The following is a 22,539-nucleotide window of genomic DNA, read 5'->3' as shown; positions in this document are numbered from 1 at the left end:
ATTTTCTGTCTCTCTGTCCCTCTGTCTTTCTGGTGAGCACACGTGCCTTATAGCAAAAATCTCTCCCAAAAAAAGAAGTTCTGAAAGGAGTGCTCTCCCCAAAAAACTAAAGACACATACAGAAATAAGAGAACAAAAGGCAACCAAGAAAATGACCAATATAATTCTATGGACAAGAAACATCAATAATAACATTGAATGTTAACTTCTAGGATTTTAATGGATGGATTGGACCACAGTAACACTGCATATTCAGCCGGAGAGAGTTTGAACATAAGACTGAACTGGCGAAATAGAATTTTATGACTTTTTGAGTAAAACATTACTGGTTATTTTTTTACTATGCTTTGTTTTCCCAATTTAAGGATTTTACTTTCTTTTGAGTTGTTGACAGGTTCAGCAATTTGTTAAAATATTTTTCTTATCTTTTTTTTAAATGAAAACAAACTTTTCTTCCTTCTTGACCCCTTTGTAATTGGAAAATATTTGGGAGTATTCTTATTTTGTGGCAGAAGGTTATTTGCTTAAGTTCAGTAATGCTTGTTGCATTGAATGAGTAATTGGAAATACTCATTATTGTACAGGACTTTGACAGGAATGTCATATCAGAAGATTACTCAGAAAACTATGGAACTAAGGTGGATCTCAAGTAAGCCAACAGAAGTTCTTAGAAAGATGGCCTGGCACCATGAATAGTTCTGCCTGACAGAGAAGATCAGAGAAGATATGTGAAAGAATTTATAACATAAAATAACCTAGACTTTTCCAGCCCAGCGTTGTAATCAGTAGAGATTACAAAAGAGCAACCACACCAGAGGATTCTCTTCAGAAAGATTTTGAAGGAAGAAAAAGAGACTGATCTTTGCTAGCAGATGATATATTGCAGAGTACTTGGTAGGCAGGGCTGAATCGAGATGGTTTATGTGTGACTAGTGTGCTGAGCATTTGCTTTTCAACAATTTGAGTAGTTGACATGTAAATATTTTCTCAGAAATATTTAAAACTACACTGTCTCTGTTGTTACAGAGTCACAAACAAAATTATATAAAATTATAAGAAATATTTTGAACATTATCTTTAAAATTCAGTATTTTGAAGTTTTGAAAGTTGTTTATTAACTGTCAAGAACTATGGAAGATGAGAGAAAATTTTTTGATATGTAAAGTAAATGTGGAAAAGTGTAAAAATAAGTAAATTAATGAAAAAATAATAAGTTGAATAAATTCTCGGTGTGATGAAGACTAGTTTATATTATTTGAAGTAATGTTTGATGTGTAAAGCCTGTCTTTTGCTTTGGTTACAGTAAACGATAATAATGATAAGAACTTCAGCAAAAATATATAGAACCCAGTTTACTGTTCTGTCTGCCCAAATTTCTTTTTTCTTAGATCTTCATGGGGCTGACTCCTTTGGTCATTTAGGTCTCAATTTTTATGTTACCTCTTCAGAGGTAATATTCAATCACATCACAATACTGTGTTTCTCCTTTCTTTCTTTCTTCATTTAGTTCCTCAATGGACAAGAGAGAGAGAGAGAGAGAGGGACAGCACTTCCAACAGGGTCCTCATGCCCCAATCCACTTCACCTTGGAGCCAGCCTCAGATCATGGGCAAACATATGTCTGGTGTGCTCAAGGACGTCTTTGGACTTGAACTAGTAACCTTTCTATGTGGGATTGCCTAGCAAAGTGTCACATTTTACTACTACTCCACCATCTGGCCCATCTTTTATTTTTACACTGCTTATACTTTTTTTCTTTTTAATGTATTTGTTATTTTGCTTGTTTGTTTTTCTCTTCCCCAAAAATATAAACTTTCTAAATACCAGGTCTTTGTCTTGTTCAATGCTCTGTCTTTAGAACCTAGAACAGTACTTCATGCAATAGACACAATAATTAAATGTTTCCTAAACCACCAGATGAATGTTCTTATTTCATTCATATAACAACCCTCTAGGTTAAGCATTCCTCCATTTTACAGATGAAGAAAACAAATGGGAAGATGTTAAATAATTTGCCCAAATGGAGTTCCTAGGATGCTTGAAGGAGCATCATCTTAATAAACCCATTACATTGAAAAGAAATTGGAGAATTTAACCCATTAATATTCAATGTTATCATCAATATTACCGGACTTATTCTGATGTTTAAGTTGGCCATTGTCTTGGTTGCCTTTTATTCCTTTATTCCTGGCTGTTCATTCTTTAGTTTTCCTGAGAAGAGTTAATCCCCATTCTGCTCAAGCTATTTCTAAAGATCCAAAAGTGTGAATCTCTCCCTAATTCATTCTATGAAGCCTCCATCACCCTTATCCTTAAAACAGATAAGGATAGGAAAAGGAAGGAAAACTATAAACCAATATCTCTGATGAATATGGGTGCAAAGATTCTCAACAAGATACTAGCAAATCGTATCCAACAACTTATAAAAAAGATTATACACCACAATCAGGTAGGCTTTATTCCAGGAATGCAAGGTTAGTTCAACATACACAAAACCATAAATGTAATGCACCATATTAATAGAATGAAAGATAAAAACCATATAATCATATCAATTGATGCAGAAAAAGCATTTGACAAGATACAACATCTCTTCATGATTAAGACTCTCAGCAATATCAGCATAGAGGGGTCATTTCTCAACACAATAAAAGTTATCTATGAAAAACCCATTGTAAACATCATCCTGAATGGAGAAAACCTGAAAGCTTTTCCACTAAAAACTGGTACAAGACAAGGATGCCCACTTTCCCCACCCCTTTTCAGTATAGTACTGGAAATCTTCCACTAACACAATCAGAAAAGAGAAAAAAATAAAAGGCATCCAAATAGGAAAAGAAGAGGTAAAACTCTATTTGCAGATGACATGATTGTATACATTGAAGACCCAATGGTGTCTATAAAAAAATTCTTGGAAGTAATACATGAATATAGTAAAGTTGCAGTAGACAAAATCAACATACAGAAATCTACAGCATTTCTATATATGAACAGCAGGCAGACTGAGATAGAACTGAAAAAAGTAATTCCATTTACCATAACCACAAAAAGTATAAGATACCTAGGAATAAATCTAACCAAAGAAGTTAAAGACCTCCAGGGAACCAGCAGTTAGCATAATGGCGCTAGACTCCCACATAGTCGACCACGGTTCGTGTCCCGGACCCAGTGGCTTAAAACTCACGCCCGGCGCGTGTGCCTGCGTGCCCAAGATCCCGAGAGGAGAATGGAGGAGAAGGGATTGTGGTGTGACCATCCCCCCTGGGGGGTGATTTCTTGCTTTCTGTCTCTAATGTCTCTCTCTGTCTGTCTGGAGAGCGCATACGCCCTATAGGGAAAATCTCTCCAAAAAAAAAAGAAGTTAAAGACCTCCACAAGGAATACTACAAAAAGCTAAAATAAAGAAATTAAAAATGACACAAAAAAAGTGGAAGGACATCCCATGTTCCTGGATTGGAAGAATTAATATAATCAAAATGGCAGTTCTACCCAAATTAATCTATATATTTAATGCAATCCAAATCAAAGTACCAGACATTCTTCACAGATCTAGAAAAGAAAATCATACAATTTGTCTAGAATCATAAAAGACCTTGTATTGCCAAGCAATCCTGCACAAGAAGAGTGGAATGGGTGGCATCTCACTCTCAGGCCCAAAATATACTACAAAGCTGTGGTAATCAAAATAGCATGATTCTGGCACAGAAACACACAGGTAGACCAATGCAACATAATAGAGTCTCCAGAAATAAACTCCCAAACATACAGTCAACTGATTTTTGACAAAGAGTACCAGTCAATCCAGAGGGAAAAGGAAAACCTCTTCAGCAAATGGTGCTGGAAAAACTGGATGTCCACCTACAGAAAGATGAGTCTGAACTCCTACCTCTCACCATTGACAAAAATCAACTCAAGGTGGATCAAAGATCTAAACCTAAGACTTCAAACTATAGAACTGTTACTGGAAAACACTGGGGAAATTCTGGGAGATATTGGGGTAGGCAAAGACTTCTTAAATAAGAGCCCCGAAGCACAGTCAGTAATCCCCAAAATAGACATGTGGGATTTCATTAGACCAAGAAGTTTTTGCATGACAAAAGACACAGTTATTACTTTGAATTGACAGTCCTCAGAATGGGAAAATATTTTTGTAAAGTATGCATCAGATAAGGGACTGATAACCAGAATACACAAGGTACCTAAGCAGCTGTTCTGAAAAAAAGTTGATCAACCCTATTAAAAGATGGGAGAATGAGTTGAAAAACAACTCTCTAATAAGGATGACATATGACTAGTCAAAAGGCATATGAGAAAATACTCAACATCCCTCATTGTAAGGGAAATGCAGATCAAAACAACAATGACATACCACCTAACCACATTCAGAATGACTAAGATTAAAAAAAAAAAAAAAAATAGGGACCAGCAGTTGGCGTTAATGGCTATGTTGCTGGACTCCCATGTAGTTGGCTGTGGTTCGAGTCCCGGACCCAGTGACTTAAACTCACGCCAGGCACATGTGCATGAGTGCCTAATATCCCAAGAGAGGAATGGAGGAGAAAGGATTGCGGTGTGGCCATCTGCCCTGGGGTGGGGTGGGGTGGGGTGGATGGGGCATGATTTCTCTCTCTCTCTCTCTCTCTCTCTCTGTCTTTCTGGTGAGCGCACATGCACTGTAGCAAAAACCTCTCAAAAAACAAAACAAAAAACTCAAAAAAAAAAACCTCAAAAAAAAAAAATGATAAGTTCTGGTGGGGATGTGCTGAAAGGGGAACATTGTTAAACTGCTGGTGGGAATGTAAATTGGTCCAACCACTGTGGAGAACAATTTGGAGATTCTTCAAAAATCTACAAATAGAACTACCATATGATCCAGCAGTCCCACTCCTTTGGTATCTACCCAAAGGACAGAAGAATTCTTAATTGGAAAAGTGCTTGCACATCGATGTTTATTGCGGCATTATTCACAATTGCTAAGACATGGAACCAACTCACATGCCCACAAACAGATGAATGGATGAAAAAACTGGCACATATACTCTATGGAATACTATTCAGCCATTAAAAAAAAAAAAAAAAGACCCGAAGATCCTGGCTTTTGACAGAAAGTGGATGAATAGGGAAGATTTACTGCTGAGTGAAGCAAGCCAGGCTATGAAGGAGAGACATTGTGTGTCCCCACTTAATATATACTGAGTGTCCACACTGTCTGACTGAAACTGAATGACTAAAGGGTATAGAAACACAGTAAATGATTGTGAATACCAGATATAGTGTGGGAAGAGGGTGGGTGAAGGAGTAGAGTCTGAGCAAAGACATTTAGAAGAAAAATAGAGGCAAAGCATTAATGGGACAAAAAAATGGGGTATTATCTGTTGAAGAAAACTTGACGATATTATCAACTAGACTGGGGAGAAATGTACATATGTTGGACTATTCCCTTTGTGAGCTAAATAATGTGATTATATGTAAAAAAGAACTTGAAATTAAAAATAAATTAAAAAAAGAAATTGGATAGTTTTATCTTCTGTTTTTTCACTTTTGAACATAAACAGCCTCAACTTTCACTAAAAAGAGACTTTAAAAAATAAATTCTCTAGAGGAGACACTAGGTCTCAATTTATAATGTGTTTTAGTTTTAGTACCTTAAAGCTTTCACTTCCTTTCCTCATCACTTTAAAATTTTAAAATAATTTTCTAAGTAAAAATCAGCACATATTTAAAAATCAGCACAAAAAAAAGAAATAAAAAGTAAAGAAAGCAAACAAAAGTTTTACTCCATCTACAATTTTGCCACCTAGGTAATCATTTAAACAGCTTACTGTTAGCATTCCTGATATATGATAAAAAAGTGTAAAGTTTTAAATGGGGGTTAATTACTTACATGCTGTTTCATTATATTTCATATGTTTATTTTTATATCAATTTTCATTTATGTAACGTTGACTCTATGCTATTTAAAAAGTATTCCATAGCTGACAGAATCAAGTTTTTTTCTCTTGAATTTTACATTATTGGCATGGCATATGCATAATCACTTTTTCAACTCCAGTATCAAAGTGTAAACCACATACCATAAAATCCATCCATTTTAAGTCTAAGGTTCTGTGAGTCTTAGTAAATTTTAACAGTTGTGTGGTCATTATCAGAATTCTGGTTTGGATAGTTTTCATCACTTTTAGAAAGTGATTTCTTTTAAAAAGAGGAAAATAGAATAAACTCTGTTATTCAGACCTCACTGACTTAAAACTAATAGAATTTTAGAAAACTAGGCAACTTGTACAAAGAGATTTCAAAATGTTCATGGAGAAATGGGATGAAAGTATGAATTTATTTTAGTGACAAAAGTTTTGAAATCATACATAATTTTTTGGTAATATTTGTTCCATGAACTTTTTGAAAATCCCTTATATAAAGAAATGATGACTTTAGGCAATTATAAAACATCTTGAAGCCTCATTTTATTCAGTTGTGGAAGTGGTAACAATCTCTGTTGCAACACTCATGAGCCCATGCATGATTTAGACAAAAACCACACTGAATGACATGTAGAAACCTTGTTTTCATTGGGCGCCTTTCAGCTTCCTTACTTGTCAAATGCTATTGTCTGATACATTGAGCAACATGTCATGTAGTGGAATCATTTTTACCTTAACAATGAAATATTATTTAAGAAACATATGAAAAGTATATGAGAATATTATGTGTATTTACTGTACTTTGCTTTTTTCTTTTTAGTACCATATAAACATGTCTGTGTTCTTAAACCTTTGCACTTTTTCCACTATTTCCTCCTTTAATCCTGTACTGTTTGTCTAAGTTTTGTTTATTTAAAGAGTCCTTTTTTTATTACAGTTTTGATCCTCTGAGGTTGACCTGTAACTGTTTATGAGCATGGGGAGGCAGACTTGGGGTAGAGGCAGATATGGAACTGACTACAGCATTAGGGAGCTTGTGACCTTGTGCAAGTTCTTTAGACCTCATTTTCCTTCCAGGTGTGAAATTGAGATAATTACTAAATAGGGTCGTTATTAGTGCCACATGAGTTTTGTATATAAATTATTTAGCACAGTGCCTAGCTACTAAGCATTTAATAAATGAAACTATTATTATAATATTATTATTATTTATAGTATTGGGTCGTCAGAAAAGTCATGATGCATTTTTGCATAGGAAAAACAGAAAAATACATAATGACTTTTCCAGTGACCCAATAATTATAATTTATAGGAATTTTAGATGTTTATATAGTCATGTTTATTTTTCCATTAGCCACATGTGCCATGCTTAGGAATTACCCTAAATCCTTATAAATACTCACCCATAGTTTCTTCTGAAAAATTCTAGAACTTCTATGGCCTTATTACATTTAAAATTTTTAACCCATATGTAATATATTTTACTACATACCATGAAATGATCTGATTACCTATTTTTCCTATGGGGTTGGTTAATCAGTTTTCCCTATTTTTATTTAATAAATCATCCTTTTTTCACAGAATTGAAATATTACTTTTATCATATACAGAATTCTCACACACATATTAGCTAATTCCTGCACTTTTTCTTTTGTTTTATAGTTATGACTATTCCTTTACCAATTACTTTGTTTTATTTACTGCAACTTTATTATCCGTTTAAATATCTGACAGAGAAAATGCCATGTTATGGCACTTCTAAAGTTTCTAGAATATTCTTGTATATCAATATTTTTACACTAACGTTAAACTTGGTGAAACTATATGTTAATAAGTAGTCTTAAACAGTATTGAATATATAGATTAGCTTGATGTAGAATATCTTTTGCAGTGTAATATTCCCTTGTAGGAACATATTACAGTATGCCCCTTTGTTTTTTGTTTGTTTGTTTGTTTGTTTGTTTTTAAGGTTTTTGCCATAGTGCGTGTGTACTTTCCAGAGAAACAGAGAGTGGGAAAGAGAGAAATCACCTCTTGGGAGGATAACCATGTCACAATTCCTTCTTCTCTATTCTCTTCTGGGGATTTTGAGCACGCGCACACACACACACACACACACACACACACACACACACACACACCAAGCGTGAGTTTAAACCTGCAAAATCACCCAGCATGAGTTTTAAGCTGCCAAATCCAGGACTCGAACCATAGTCAACCATGTGTGAGTTCAGTGTCCTAACCACCACACCACCTGCTGGCTCCATCTATTCATGTTCTGAAAAGTACCTTAGTAGAATTCAGTAGTTGCCAGAATCTTAATAGCAAATATTTCCTGTTAGATTATTCTTAGGTATTTCATAATTTTTTGTTCTTGTGAATGCTATCCTTTTGAATGATCTTTTTCTTATCTAATAGTTATTGTTCTTATCAAGAAATTATTTATTTTTATAAATTGCTATTACAACCAGTCACTCCATTAAAGTTACCTTTTCTAAAAATTTTAAGCTGATTTTATTGAAATTTTCAGGCAATCATATTATTTTCAAATATAAAAATTCAGTATCCTCAGTTCTAAGATTTAAACTTATTTTTTAGTTTAGTACATTAGCTAGCTCTTATTAAAACACTGTTTAATAAGAGTAACAACAGAAATCCTTTTTTTTTTTTCTGTCTTTAATGATGTTTCTATTATGAGAAGGCCCTTATGCTCTACTATGGAGGATAATGTTGGCTTCCCCCCAATAGTTTATGTTTTCCTAGTTGTCTTTAATCTGTTGTTTCTCATACCATAATTAATATAAGCAGGAAGTAGTCACTCATCATTAACTTCTCCATATTGACAATATTTTTCTCAGTGACTTTCAGTTATTTTGGTCAAAAATGGTATATACCCTAGCTCTTCCAATAGTTGATTTGAAGAAAAAAAATTTTTTTCACTGCCAGGGGTTGCATATACTTGCCAGAGTGAGAAAGAGCTAAAGGAAGAGAGAGAGAGAGAGAGAAAGAGAGAGAATGCACCCTTAATGGGAGTGGTCATGCTGCTATCCCTCTTCGCTATTTCTCCATTCCATCAAGCATTTGGATACACGTGGACAAATGCACAGTGTGTTTTTCAAGCCTCTGAGGCTGGGATTTGATCAGCAATTGGCCATCTGGGATCCAGCTCCCTTGACCACTGAGAAATAGGGCTGGCCCATGTTTTTTTTGTTTTGTTTTATTTATTTTTGTTACCTTTGCAGAGGAAAGGCTAATGATGTGTTGATCCTTTTCATTGGTCACGATCTCAGTGATACTGAACATGTGTCCCACAAGTTTCCCCACTGGCTTAGTACTGATATTGGGGTGCCACAGCCGGAGGACTTTATCATCTCCTGAAAAAGTAGACAGGGAAGGGTTATTTATGTCCTCCAGTGGTCGAAGTTTCAAAACTATCTCTCACTCATGTTTTTATCTTTCCTCTAATATCAAATCAATCTCTCTTTTAGTATGCATGCTGTGAGGGACTTGTTAAGGTACTAAACAAGGAGCAGTCTTGTTTTGGGTTGCCTGTTTCTTGTCAGGGATGTTTTGTGATAACTGTATTTATACCTACAAATGTGAATTCTCATAAATATTTTATGAGTACTTTCCCTGATTCAGTACTTTCTTACTCTTTCATGACTAATGTATTATTTATACTTTATTTACTTCCAAAAAGTATTTAAAGCAGCTGTTCTTTCGTTTTCATATTCTTAAATTATTCACACATTACAATAATAAAAGAAATCAAGGGGAGAAGAAAACGTACATAACTTCCATCATTATAACAAATCAACAGTTCATTTTCCCATCACCCCTTCTAGTGAATATCCATAAGTATATATAATTTATATGTAGTTGCTATAATGGAATAGATACTATTGTTTAAATTGTTAAAATCATCTGAGGACATGATAAAATATTTAAACTGTCTGGAAGTATATAATTTTTGCAAAAATAGGTTTCTTTCTCCCCATAATCCCTCATTCTACTCTCTATGAAAAGATTACTTAACTTTTAAAAATATAATTTAGCAAAACATTTAAGGTACATAAAAAATGAAAAATTGGGACCAGCAGTTGGCATAATGGCTATGTTGCCAGACTCCCATGTAGTCAACCATGGTTCGAGTCCCATTTCCAGTGGCTTAAACTCACGCTGGGCACGTGTGCATGCATGCCCAAGGTTCCAAGAGGAGAATGGAACAGAAGGGATTCGGGTATGTCCCCCCCCAGGGGGGTGATTTCTCACTTTCTGTCTCTCTCTGTCTCTGTCTTTCTGGCAAGCACACGTGCCCTATAGCCAAAATCTCTCCAAAAAAAGAGAAAATTATCTGTCAATGATAATGTGTATAATAATGCCTCTGACCGGACTAATATACAGTGTATTCATGCTGGGAAAATTCATTTTGCAAGTTGTAATGATATACAGTGATTGAATGTATAAAAATGTTTAAATAAAAATATAATTTAGATATATTTCTAGATAGGTTTTTATACCTATCTCTTTTTATGTTTATGGAAGATCATGGACCCAAGACCTCATAATTATAATTTTAGTTGTTATTTCACAATTTCTTTTTTTTAATTTTATTTAAAGTTCTTTTATACACTCAACCACATTATTTAGCTTGCAAAGTGAATATTCCAACATGTGTACATTTCTCCCCAGTCCAGTTGATAATACTATTAAGTTATCTGCAACAGGTAATATCCCATTTCTTTGTCCCATTAATGCTAAGCCTCTCTATTTTTCTCCCTAATGTCCTTCCATTCATCTATTGATAAATTATTCCACCCATTCTAGCTTTTTACTTTATTAAGCAATGAGCAGTAATATTATTTATGTGGTCTTTTTCTTCTTTTGGATTGTCTACTGAGGACAGATTTCCAAGAGTGAGATCATTATAAACATGTGTATATTTTATAATAGATTACTAGGTTGATTTCCAAAATGATTGTACCAAATCTCAAGACCATCAATCATTTATGATTATAACAGTTTCATTAAACTCTAATCAGGACATGAATATTATCCTGATTTAAATTACTTGCTATTTGAGGGGCCATCAGATGGCATAGTGATTGGGGCAGGGCGCTGGACTCCCATGTTGCCGACTGCAGTTTGAGTCCCGGACCTGGCAGCTTGACTGCCAGGCATGTGTGCATGCGTGCCTAAAATCCTGAAAGGAGAATGGAGAAGAGTGGCATCCTCTCTAAGGGGTGATTCCTTTCTGCCTCTCTTTCTCTTTCTCTCTCTCTGGTGAGCACATGTGCCCTATAGCAAATATCTCTCTAAAAAAAAAAGTTTGCTATTTTAATAGGTCTAAAATTATACTTTATTTTTGGTTTTGTTTATTTTTAATTGCCAGAGGATGTATATGTGTGCTTTCCAGAGTGAGACAAAGAGGCAGAAAGAGAGAGGGGGAGAAAGCACCCCTTAATGGGTCATAGTCACACTGCAGTTTCTTCTCCATTTCTCTGTCCTTTTAGGATCTGGGGCATGCATGCACTTGTATTGGCCACGTTTTTCAAGCCACTGGGGCTAGAATTCGAACTGCAGTCAGTCGTGTGGGGTCTGGTTCCCTTCACCACTAGGCCATGGGGCTGGCCCCATTTTTGTTTTAATTTAATTTTATGATAGCTAGCACTGTTGAGAATTTTTCTCATGTACTGTATATATGCTCATTGTATATCCTTCTTCTGTAAATGGTCCATATTCTTTATTCATGACCCACTGAAATGCTGGTGATAGTAAAATAAAAATTGATCAGAAATGTGTTATTGTATGTGTATATACACATACATAACCAGGCTTAAAACAAAGACTGGCTATCTATTTACCAAACTTATATCAGCTCTTCCTTGGTATACAACTGACTGCATTTCCCGGTGTGGTTAGCTTACTGACTTTTAGCCAGTAAGTGTGAAAGTTAATTTTACATGACTACGAAGAATTCCTGTTGTATTTGAGCCATCTATATTTTAAGATTTATTGGTTATAGCAGCCAGCATTACCTAAACTAATACATAGCTGTAATCCAATTGTATTTTTCAAAAATAACAATGGAATGTTTATTTATATTTCTATGATACAGTAATATATTTTATCCTTGTTTTTCTAGTTAAAAAACAATTGCTATAGAGCATGTGTGAGCTTGGGAAAGGGAGAGAGAGAGAAACTAAGAAAGCAACCCCAAGGGGGCATAGCCACATCACAGTTTCTTCTCCTCCGTTCTCCTCTTGGAATTTTGGACAAGCACACATATGTGCCTGGTGTGTTTTTCAAGCTGCTGGGTCTGGTACTTGAACCGTGCAGCTGGTCATGTAGGATCCAGCCACCTTACCACCATACCACCAGGTAGTGTGCATTATTCCACATGGTCAACTGTGGTCTGAATTCTGGGCCCAACAGCTCGAAAAACGGGCTTGTGTCTGTATGTCCCAAATCCTAGCAGGATAGGGAAATGGAGGAGAAAGGATTGTAACATGACCTCACCCTATTGTAGAGTGCTTTATTCCTTTCTATCTCTCTTTTTGTCTCTAGTGAGCACACACAACCTCTGGCAATTAAAAAAGAATTTCAAGTTGGGACCCCAGAGGCTATATAATCTGACTTACTTATATCACATAAGAAAGAAACTAACTCTCAAAGTTTAAATTAAATACTTTTAATTCTGTTTAACAATTTATATGTAATTTGTCCAGAATCACATGACAGAAATCAAGTTAAGAATACTATGATGTGTTCTTCAGCACCTAATTTATTACCATGGACTTCTAGGCTACTAAAAAAAAAAGCATAATAGCATTATAAACTAAGTCATAATTTATATGTAACCTAAGTTATTAAGTCATAATTTACATATAAAACCCCTAAAGTTCTGACTTAGTCATGGAGAGGATGCCACTACTCTGCAGGCTGAAGTCCTGTGTGAGACCCAGATTTGATTCCTGGTCCACCCATGTCCACAGTGGTGTACAACTGTAATCCCAGCTACTCCAGCGGTGGAGGTGGGGCAGAAGGGCTTCTGGGAGATGAGGTTATGAAAGTGGGACCTTCATGATGTTCCCCCTTTTTAAAAGTTTATTATATTCATAAGAGAGAGTACCTGCATAAGAGAGAGAAAGAAAAGCACCCTTGACAGGGTCCCATCATTCACCTCTTTCTCCAGCACTCCAGCTCATCAGGATCTTGAGTGCCCATGCACTCAGCATGTTTTCAGATTAATTCAGGGTCCAAACCTGTGGTCACCCGGATGACTTCCAGCACTGCAGTTCAGTTTACTAATCCTGCGCCACCAACACTGGGCTGGATTAGTGCCCTTGTAAGAAGAGACGCCAGAGGGCTTGCTCACTTTCTCATGTTCTTTCTGTGAGGACACAGCAAGACGGCCATCTACAAGCCAGAGGGACCTCACCAGAAACTGACCTGGCATCTTGATCTTAGAGTTCTAACTTTTAGAATTCTTGAGAAAATACATTTCTGTTGCTGAAGTCACCTACTCCAACATTTTGTTATGGCAGCCCAAGCTATCAAGACAGCAACCAGGATACTGAGTTGTCAGAAAAGTCATGACATATTTTGATTTTTCTATTTTTTCAAAGGTCATTTATTTATATAAAGAACAAAGATCAGTCAGTGATATCTTGTCCATTTTGTTCAATGACCTTTGCCATCTTTCGGTGAGCTTCATAATTCCTCTTTATCAGCGAAAAACTGAACAAGGTATTGATTCACAACCTCACCTGACTTGAGCATTATACCATGCAAGGTGTTTTGAACAGAGCAAAACAAGTGGAAGGAAGTCTGATGACGCAAGGTCAGATGAGTATGGTGGGTATGGCAACACATCCCATCCAAGCTCCAATAATTTTTAACAGGTAATCAAACTTGTGTGTGATCTCACATTGTCATAATGGAATACAACTTCTTTACAATTAATGAGCTCTGAAAGTTTCTGGATGATGAATTCATTCAAACTGTCTGATGGCTGACAGTACACATTCAAATTGATTGTTTGGTTCCTTGGTAGGAGCTCAAAAAAAATGACACCTTTAAAAATCCCACCACACTGGGAGCATAACATTTCTCTGATGAATGTCTGCTTTCAGTGTCGTTTGAGGTGAATCATCACATTGGGACCAAGACCATCTGCACACCACATTGTTGTAAACAATCCACTTCTCATCACCAGTTATCAGTCGCTTAAAAAAAAGATCATTTTCCTGACATTTAATGAGCATATCACAGATGTCCATACGTGACATCAAATGAACTTCTTTGAGTTCATGAGGAACCCAAATATTGAGCTTGCTTATATATCCCAGCTTCTTCACATAGTTTTGAATGCTTGAATGATGGATGATCAATGTTTCTGCAATCTCTCGTGCAAATGACTCTAGTAGTTCCAACAATGAACTAGTGTCATCTGTTGCAGAATGCGTCATGACCTTTCTGACAACCCAGTATTTTAAAGACTGTGGCCAATGGGTAAAAGGCACATTTTATTAAGTTTAAAACATCTATATCACACTTATTAACAAGAGCAAAACTTTCTAAGAAATTTCTTGAGGATATAAAGAAATTCTAAATGTGCCTGCTCAAAGTGGACTTTTCTAGAAGACCAAAACTTATATCCTTTTAGACTTGGCTCTGACATTTCCACCCTGATGCCTTCCCTAATCACTTTCTCCAGCCCCAGATGGAGTTAAGACTCCTTCTGTGTTCTTAGGATGTTTTCTTCAGATTTCTTTTATGGCACTAACCCTATTCAGCTCTACTTGTCTGTTTACACATCTGTTTACTGTTTATCTGGTGAGCCTTATATTTCTGATTTATAGTGGTAGTTAAAAAATAATAAGTGCTTAATATATGTTTACTAAATAAATGAGTGAGCCAGTAAAGTCACTCATGAAGTGGTAAAAAAGCATATTTTGAGTAAGTCTGCCTTGATTTGAAATCTGCTTTATCACCTACTAGTTCTATGACTTTGAATAAGTAAGTTCACCTAAGTCTGAAGTTCCTTCTTTATAAAATGGGGAGAAATAAAACATATCATAGTCTTTACTGTAAGGATTAAATAGGATTGTCAGTGTGTAACTCTGAACAGTTCTTAGACTTTAAACTATTACACCTAATATTATAATTATTATTCTAAGTCCCTGCAATGTGTAATAATGCATTTACTGGGACCAGCAGTTAGCATAATGGCTATGTCGCTGTAGCGAACTGTGGTTTGAGTCCTGGTCCCGGTGGCTTAAACTCACGCTGGGAGCATGTGTGTGTGTGCCCAGGATCCCGAGAGAAGAATGGAGGAGAAGGGATTGCAGTGTGGCCATCCCCACTGGGGGGTGATGTCTTGTTTTCTATCTCTCTGTCTCTCTTTTTCTGGCTAGTGCATGCGGCCTATAGCATAAACCTCTCCAAAAAAATAAATAAATAAAAATAATGCATTTACCAAATGTTTGGAGGAGAGAGGAACCGACACACAGATATATGAAGCATGGCCCCTGCTATTGAGAGTTTATAATCTAGTAGTAGCAATAAGGCAAACATGAAAGATACAAAGGGAAGGTAAATGTTCATAGGAAGTATATTCATTCTGAAGACAAGATAGTACTTTATACCATAAATAAGATATTGGGGTTCAAAAGGAGTTAATTCCCTCTTGTTATTTTCCATTTGATTTTCCTTCTTTTTCTTTTTTCTGTTAAGCCAGGATTTAGATATAGCCACATCAAAAATAGGATTTTCTTTCCTCTAGCAAGCGCTTATCTCAGTTGGTGAGTCACTTGATGCAAGTGTACCACCCTGGACGAGATGAGCTGGCTCAATTCACAGAGAAAAGCAACGGAGAGTGTGTCTAGTGAAACAGACTGCTGTGGTTTAAGAAGAAAAACATGGAGGTAGGAGCAAAGAGAAATAATTCGAGCTCAGTTCTGCCAGCTAACTAGTTGCGTGACTGTGCCCAATCACTTTCTTTTCTGGGACCTCAATTTCCTCTGTAAATTTATGATCTCCAAGATTCCTTCTAGTTCTGAAGTTTTATGATTGTGTACCCTGGGGGAGAAATTACCACACTGATAACAGAGGGTAATCTGGAACTTTTATAGGGAATGAGAAACCCCCAGTTTGCAGCTGCGTGATTCGTACTGAATAGAGTAATTCAAATAATGCAGTGCATTGCCTGCGTTTGCCTTCTTGGCAATGGCCAAGAAGTATCCCATTATTCAGAATGCTCAAAACCCTAAGCTTCAGGCCCTCAGATAGTTCTACATAGTATTGACCAGGACACTCCCTGAAATGGGCACTATCACTCCTGGAAGGTGAGGTCAGGCTCTCCCCCAGAAAGAAATCCATAATTTGTACATCCCATGAAGAGGGTAGCACTGGAGGACTGCCACCTGAGAAAAGTCCAGGCCTCTTAAACAATGACTTTATCCAGCATGCTTTGTTAAGAAAACTGAGTCTTCCAGAGGATCTTCAATGTCTGCTGCCAAAGGTCCTGTGGCTCTGCTTGCTTTTGGTAATAGTGATGGCATCCTCACATAGTCTGTGTGGTGGTTTTTTGGAGCCAGAATGAACAGAAAAGGACATGATACTAAGCTCTCAATGCCTACAGTATTTCATCTCTATTATTGTTATTATCATTATCATCTGTTGACTCACACTTACTGTATTATAGTTGTCTATAGACTCATCTTATTTGTACTATTAGATATTGAATTCTTAAGTGTTAGGAAAGAGAGAGACAGACAGACAGAGAAAGAGGGGAAGTGAGAAAGCAAGCCACCAGGTCCAGGACTTGAACCACGGTCAACATGTAGGAGTCCAGTACCTTAACTACCACCCCACAACCTGATCTTTATAAGGTTTATAAAGATGCACTTGTTCAAAAATATTTATATTTAATAAATACATGAAAAATGCATGCAAAGCACCCAAAATGTCTTATATTACAGATAAGTATTTTAATACACTGGACCCTCCATAGAAGGAGCTTAATTCTTACAATGGCTAGTGAATACAACTATTGGGTAAAACAATTCTTTTTAAAGACAATTTATTCATTCTTTTCTTTCAAGAGAAAAAGAGACCCCTAACAGGGTCTTTCATGCCATGATCCACCCCCAGCCTCAACCAGCCAGATCATAGGCATGCACATGCACCCAGTATGTACAGGAAGACCTCAGAATGTGAACCTAGTATCTTTCCAAGGGGCTACAGCATTGTGGAGGCCAAAAAAACTTGAGAGTCACTGAAATAATATTCAGAAGATTTGTGTTTTGTTTGTTTATTTGTTTGTTTATAAATACCTTGTCCTGGTTTGGCCTTTTTTGTTTTTTTCTTTCCCTGCACAAGAACTTCTGTGTTTTTATGACCCTGAAATGTCCCTACACATTTAACACATTTGGCTATGCCTAGCAAAACTGCTTTCATTGTATATTTTGAGTTGTCAGATGGTATATACCGTACACTTGCTTGGCTGAATCATCAACAAGAATATTCTCCTGAGAAAAATGTGTTTTAATTATTGAGGATTTGTAATTTCTACTAATAGAGGCTCCATATCTGTGACAATTCAATAAATTATGCATGGTGAAAAGTATTAGTTGCTCATCAGTCATACTGTTAAACATCTCCTTGCCTTTTGAGAGATCTAGAGAAACTGTAATTAAAAGTTTTCAAATCTGTGGACGGAGATCTTACAATGAACACTGAGGTTAATGAGAGTCAGATGCTTTACTCTATAAACACTGAAGTGATTCAAGTCCCAGAATTTACCAAATACATTATTTTTGGTAAGTGATTAAAATACTTAAGATTACAACGTGTGTGATTATAAGATTACAAAGCCCATTCTTAGGTTTTGTATCTTTTATGCGAGAACAAAGTGCTGTCCAGAGGAGTTGGTGAAGATTAATATGACAGCACATTTTTTCAGAACACCCAGATTTTAGAACTCAAATCTCACTTGGTCATGTATTTACACACTGCTTTTTTGAAGAGTCATGTGTGCAGGTTTTGAACTGGAGTAGGCTGGAGCTAATGTTTACCTAACAGACCATGGGCAGTGGAGCAGGCAGCACTCTGCAGTTGGCGTCTCAGGCCTGTGTGCTACTTGCTCTCTCCTCACCTCTAGGCTCTCCTTCCTCATCTCCTGGAGCCTCCTCCTTTCTATGATCCAGGCCAGGAAGTGTGTTTGCATCCATTGCAAGTGATAAGCCAAGGTAGCACCAACCCAAGAAGAGGCAGTTAGGAATAGGAAATCATAATACAGCATCCCATTTCTTTTTCATTTTAAAAATGTAAACGTCTAATTATAGCATTTGTCCTTTTATGTGTCTAGACCTTAGTCAGGAGCCTTTTATTATTATTATTTTATTATTGTGAAAAGCCCCATATGCTTACCAGAGAGAGACAGAGAGACAAAGAGGGGGAAAGAGAATGTATCCCCTGGCCAGTGGCCAGGCTATTACCAAACTTCTCATGCAGTTTTTATTTTTTTGTGTTTTCAAATGAACTATTATTGGCACATAATATTATGTTTGTACTTATGAGTGAACCATAAGCTGATTCCAAGTAAATGATGTAGAAGGCTTAAAGGAGAGCATAGCTTTAAATATAAATTTGAATGCGTAGTATGCTTGAAAAATAAACCAACTTAATGCTCTCGGTGGAGAGTACCCAAACACCGAATATAGTAGGAGCTCAGTTTTCTTACATTTACAGTATCTGCCCTCCAGGGATGAGGTAGGGTGTACTAGGTAGGGAAGTAAACATTGCCTATTGTGTGTTTATGGGTAAAGGAATTTGAAGGAATCATGGCCAGAAGGGGCCATTAGCACTTACTCACTTTGTATCTTGGCTCCTTAATGGGTATATTTGCTATAAACTCTTTTGCCAAATGGCACAATTACTGATTTTTTTTCATGACAAAGTTTTATCTTTAAATCTTTTTTGTTCTTTCTTTGTTAAAGTCCAGGTCTCCTATTCAAGCCACTTTCTTGATGTTCATTTGTTTCTGCTTTGCCCCTTTATAGATTTCAAGTCTACATATCTCTTTATCTCCTGTTTTTATATAGAATACAATCTTGCATAGCATCTGAGAGCTTATCTTCTCCCACATACAGGCAGCTTGAGAAGCCCTAAAATTCCACATCTCTAACCAGATCTCTACTGTCACTGAAGAGAATATCCTCTTCAATGTCTAATTGACATTTAACATTTAAGTTCAAAATCGAGCTTTTGTTTTCTCTCCTTGTGCATGTAAGTGCATGTTTCCTAATTTGTGTTTAACTATCAACATGACTCCTATTTTTCATATATCCCACTTTAAAAATTTGGAGTGGGACCGCAGTGGTGTGATGGCTATGTCGCTGGACTCTCATGTAGTTAATCATGGTTCAAGTCCTGGACTTGGTGGCTTAAACTCACGCCGGGCGCATGTACGTGTGTGCCCAAGATCCCGAGAGGAGAATGGAGGGGAAGGGATTGCGGCATGGCCATCCCCCCTGAGGGATGATTTCTCACTTTCTGTCTCTCTGCCTCTGTCTTTCTGGCACATTCCCTATAGCAAAAATCTCTCTAAAAAAAAAAAAAGTTTTGGAGCTAGTTAATCTCTTTCCAGACGCTAATATCATTCTGTCTTCAAGTCTTATGAATAATTTATTTCTCATGTCTTTGGGATTGGCTCATTTCTTTATCTACGACATCCACACTAATTCAGACCCTCTTCATCTCACTGTTATCTTTTGAAACAGCTTTCTGAACAGACTCTCAGATTTTAGTTTATTCCAACAAATCCCCCACATGTATGCCAAAGTGATTTTGTGTATGTGTTTAGATGTATTGAATTAATATTGATTGAGAACCTACTATGTACCCAGCATATGATCTCAATGAATCTAAAATATCACCATATGAAGTAGGCTTTTTAAAAATAATTACTGTTGGTATTATTATCAACAAACTTATATTTTACTCTTACTTTATATTGTGCAAGATACTGTGCTGAATACTTTACCCACATTAAATTCTTGTAATAACATTATTATTGTAATAATCTTATTCATATGACGATGCTGATTTTGAAAGGTGTAAATAACCTACCTATTACATAGCTTGAAAGTGAGAAAGCCAGAACTTGTACCTAAAGAGTCTGACTCCCGGGGCCGGCAGGTGGTATAGTGATTAAAGTGTTAGACTCCCACATGGCCAACCACAGTTCAAGTCCTAGTCCTGTAGCTTGCTTTCTCACTTTCCCTCTCTCTGTCAAATTAAAAATTAATAATAATAAAGTCAAACGATTATTCTTTAAAAAATAAAAAATGATCTGACTCCTGAACCCAGATATTTTATTTTATTTTTATTTATTTATTTATTTATTTATTCATTCATTCATTTATTTCTTAATTTGACCAGAGAGAGACAGAGGGTGAGAGTGAGAGAGAAAGGAAGTGAGAAAGCAAGCCACCAGATTCAGGACTCGAACCCTGGTCGGCCATGTGGGAGTGTCCAGCACCTTAACCACCATGCCATCTGCTGGTCCTGATATGTATATTTTTTAATTGTTTAGTTTTTTTGCTTAATTTTTTTGAAGTTTATTTCTTCCATGAAAAAGAGAGACGGATAGAGAAAAAAGAGAAAGTCAGCACCCCCAGCAGGGTCTTGATACCACAGTCCACCCCCAGATTCAGCCAGCCCCCAATCATGGGTGTGCACATGCTTAATACACTCAGAGAGGTCTCCAGATGTGAACCCAGAGCCTTCCCATGTAGGTCAGCCTTGCAGAGACTTTTATCCTACTGCTGCACCAGTCCAGCCCCCACCACAGTGTATTATTAACAAAACTCCAGTATTGTAGATGAGGGGTCTGAGTTTCAAAGAAAATTTCAGTCCTGTTTTTCCCTTGACACTTTTTCTCTTCGCTCTCAGCAGATGGCCTTTTCCCTTATCTTCTACCTTATGCATCTCTCAAATATTGATATTCTTCAAGAGTCCATCCATGGCCTTCTTCTCTATTAATCCTAAACCAGTGGCTCTTGACCTTTTTGGTCATGGACTTTTTTAGTGAATTTATTAAAATTTTGGACTTTCTCTGCAGACAAGTGCACAGACACAAATGTCATTCTGCTTCAGAGGGTTTCAGGACTCCTCTAAAGTCTAGAAATTCAAGGTCTCACACATAAAAAGTTCTAGATGGACTCAACCTTTGAAAGTAATATGGGTTTGTCAGAAAATTCATGATGTATTTTGCTATGTTTCTATGCAAAAACGTATTAGGACTTTTCTGACAACCCAATATATAAAACACATTGAAAACAAATGATAGACTATACAGGACAATTCGTTTCATGTAGCCTTGAGCCTAGAGAGTCTTTCCTAAGTGTACCATCGAATCCAGAAGCCACAAAGAAAAAGACAGATTTGACTTTATGCAAGTTTTTTTTTAATTCCCTAAAAAGAGTCTCCTAACAGCAAAACTCAAGGGGAGCACTGTTTGCAAAGCAGAAAATCTCTGTGTCAATAAACTATCCTCTTACCTCCAGTGACGATCACATTTGCTTTTGCACAGTAGCAGAAAGTGTTGGCTCCTCTTGGCATGGAAAACTCTCTGACAGGCCTGGGAAACACAAATTAGATGTAAACCATACATTTTTCTTTATTAAGCTAATTCCAACTATCAAATAGATTATGCTCAATGGGCTCATTTTCTAGTTGACTGCAAATACAGTTGCCCACAGAGAATATTGTTAAGTAATAATTAAGTCCTCACTGGCTCACAGAATCTACTTGTTCTAGAGTGTGGTGATATCTGCACAGCACTTAAAAGAAATCTAATCTTTCACACTGGGTTTGTGGTTTTGCTGGTAGTGAAGATAAGCAGAGCTAAATTTAGGTTCATCTAAAAAGGGTATTGGGTGGCTAACCAAGCCGTTTTAGTAGCAAATGGTGCCAGGAGTGCATTTGGACACTTCCCTGTCTCACCAATCACATCCAACCAGCTGTCAAATCTTATTAATTTCACCTGTAACATATACCTGAGCTCTGACCCCTTCTCATTCTCATTGCAGTATCTTGGTTCAACCCTCCATCTTCTCTCACCAGAGCTACTGCAATAAACTGCTAAATAATTTCACCGTTTCCACTATTATTATGCCCATCTCAAATCTTGTCATGCTACAGCCAGAGTGATCTTCGTAACATGCGAATTTAGATGGCATTATTTCTCTCCAGAGGTTTCCTGATCCTCTAAGAACCAAGTTACTCTTGCTAGTCTGGTCCTGAGTGATTCCTGTCGCCTGTCTGGATTCACTTAAACTCTGTAATCCAAACATACTACTCCATCAGCCTCCCTTTGGACAGGCTGAGTTCCTTCTCTCTCTTTTTAATTTTATCATGATTTTTTAATTTGCTGCAGTGCACACACACTCACCAGAGAGAGAGACATAGAGAGAGAGGGAGAGACAAAGAGAGAAAGCAAGCCTCCAGGTCTAGGACTAGAATCACAGCTGGCCACGTGGGAGTCCCACACCTTAACCATCATGCCACCTGCTGGCCCCAAGTTCTTTCTCTTCTTTTTTTCCCCCCTGAT

At 36.7% G+C, this 22,539-nt stretch overlaps 1 protein-coding gene across 1 annotated transcript in view; it reads right to left on the bottom strand.

The window, feature by feature from the left end:
• Positions 1 to 21,981, bottom strand: part of WDR64 (WD repeat domain 64) — a 101,235-nt gene extending 79,254 nt beyond the window's left edge. The window contains exons 1-3 of the mRNA XM_006157278.2: positions 21,875 to 21,981; positions 21,488 to 21,567; positions 9,153 to 9,292 (exon numbers count right to left, since the gene is read on the bottom strand). Of these exons, the coding sequence (XP_006157340.1) occupies positions 9,153 to 9,292; positions 21,488 to 21,567; positions 21,875 to 21,981 (327 nt within the window). The remainder of the gene's footprint in view (positions 1 to 9,152; positions 9,293 to 21,487; positions 21,568 to 21,874) is intronic.
• Between the last annotated feature and the right edge of the window lie 558 nt (positions 21,982 to 22,539).

This window comes from Tupaia chinensis, unplaced genomic scaffold (genome assembly GCF_000334495.1).
Source record: "Tupaia chinensis unplaced genomic scaffold, TupChi_1.0 Scaffold000532_1, whole genome shotgun sequence".
Classification (NCBI taxonomy): domain Eukaryota; kingdom Metazoa; phylum Chordata; class Mammalia; order Scandentia; family Tupaiidae; genus Tupaia; species Tupaia belangeri.
The sequence above is the reverse complement of the archived record's forward strand: the minus strand, read 5'-3'. Positions and strand labels throughout refer to the sequence as shown.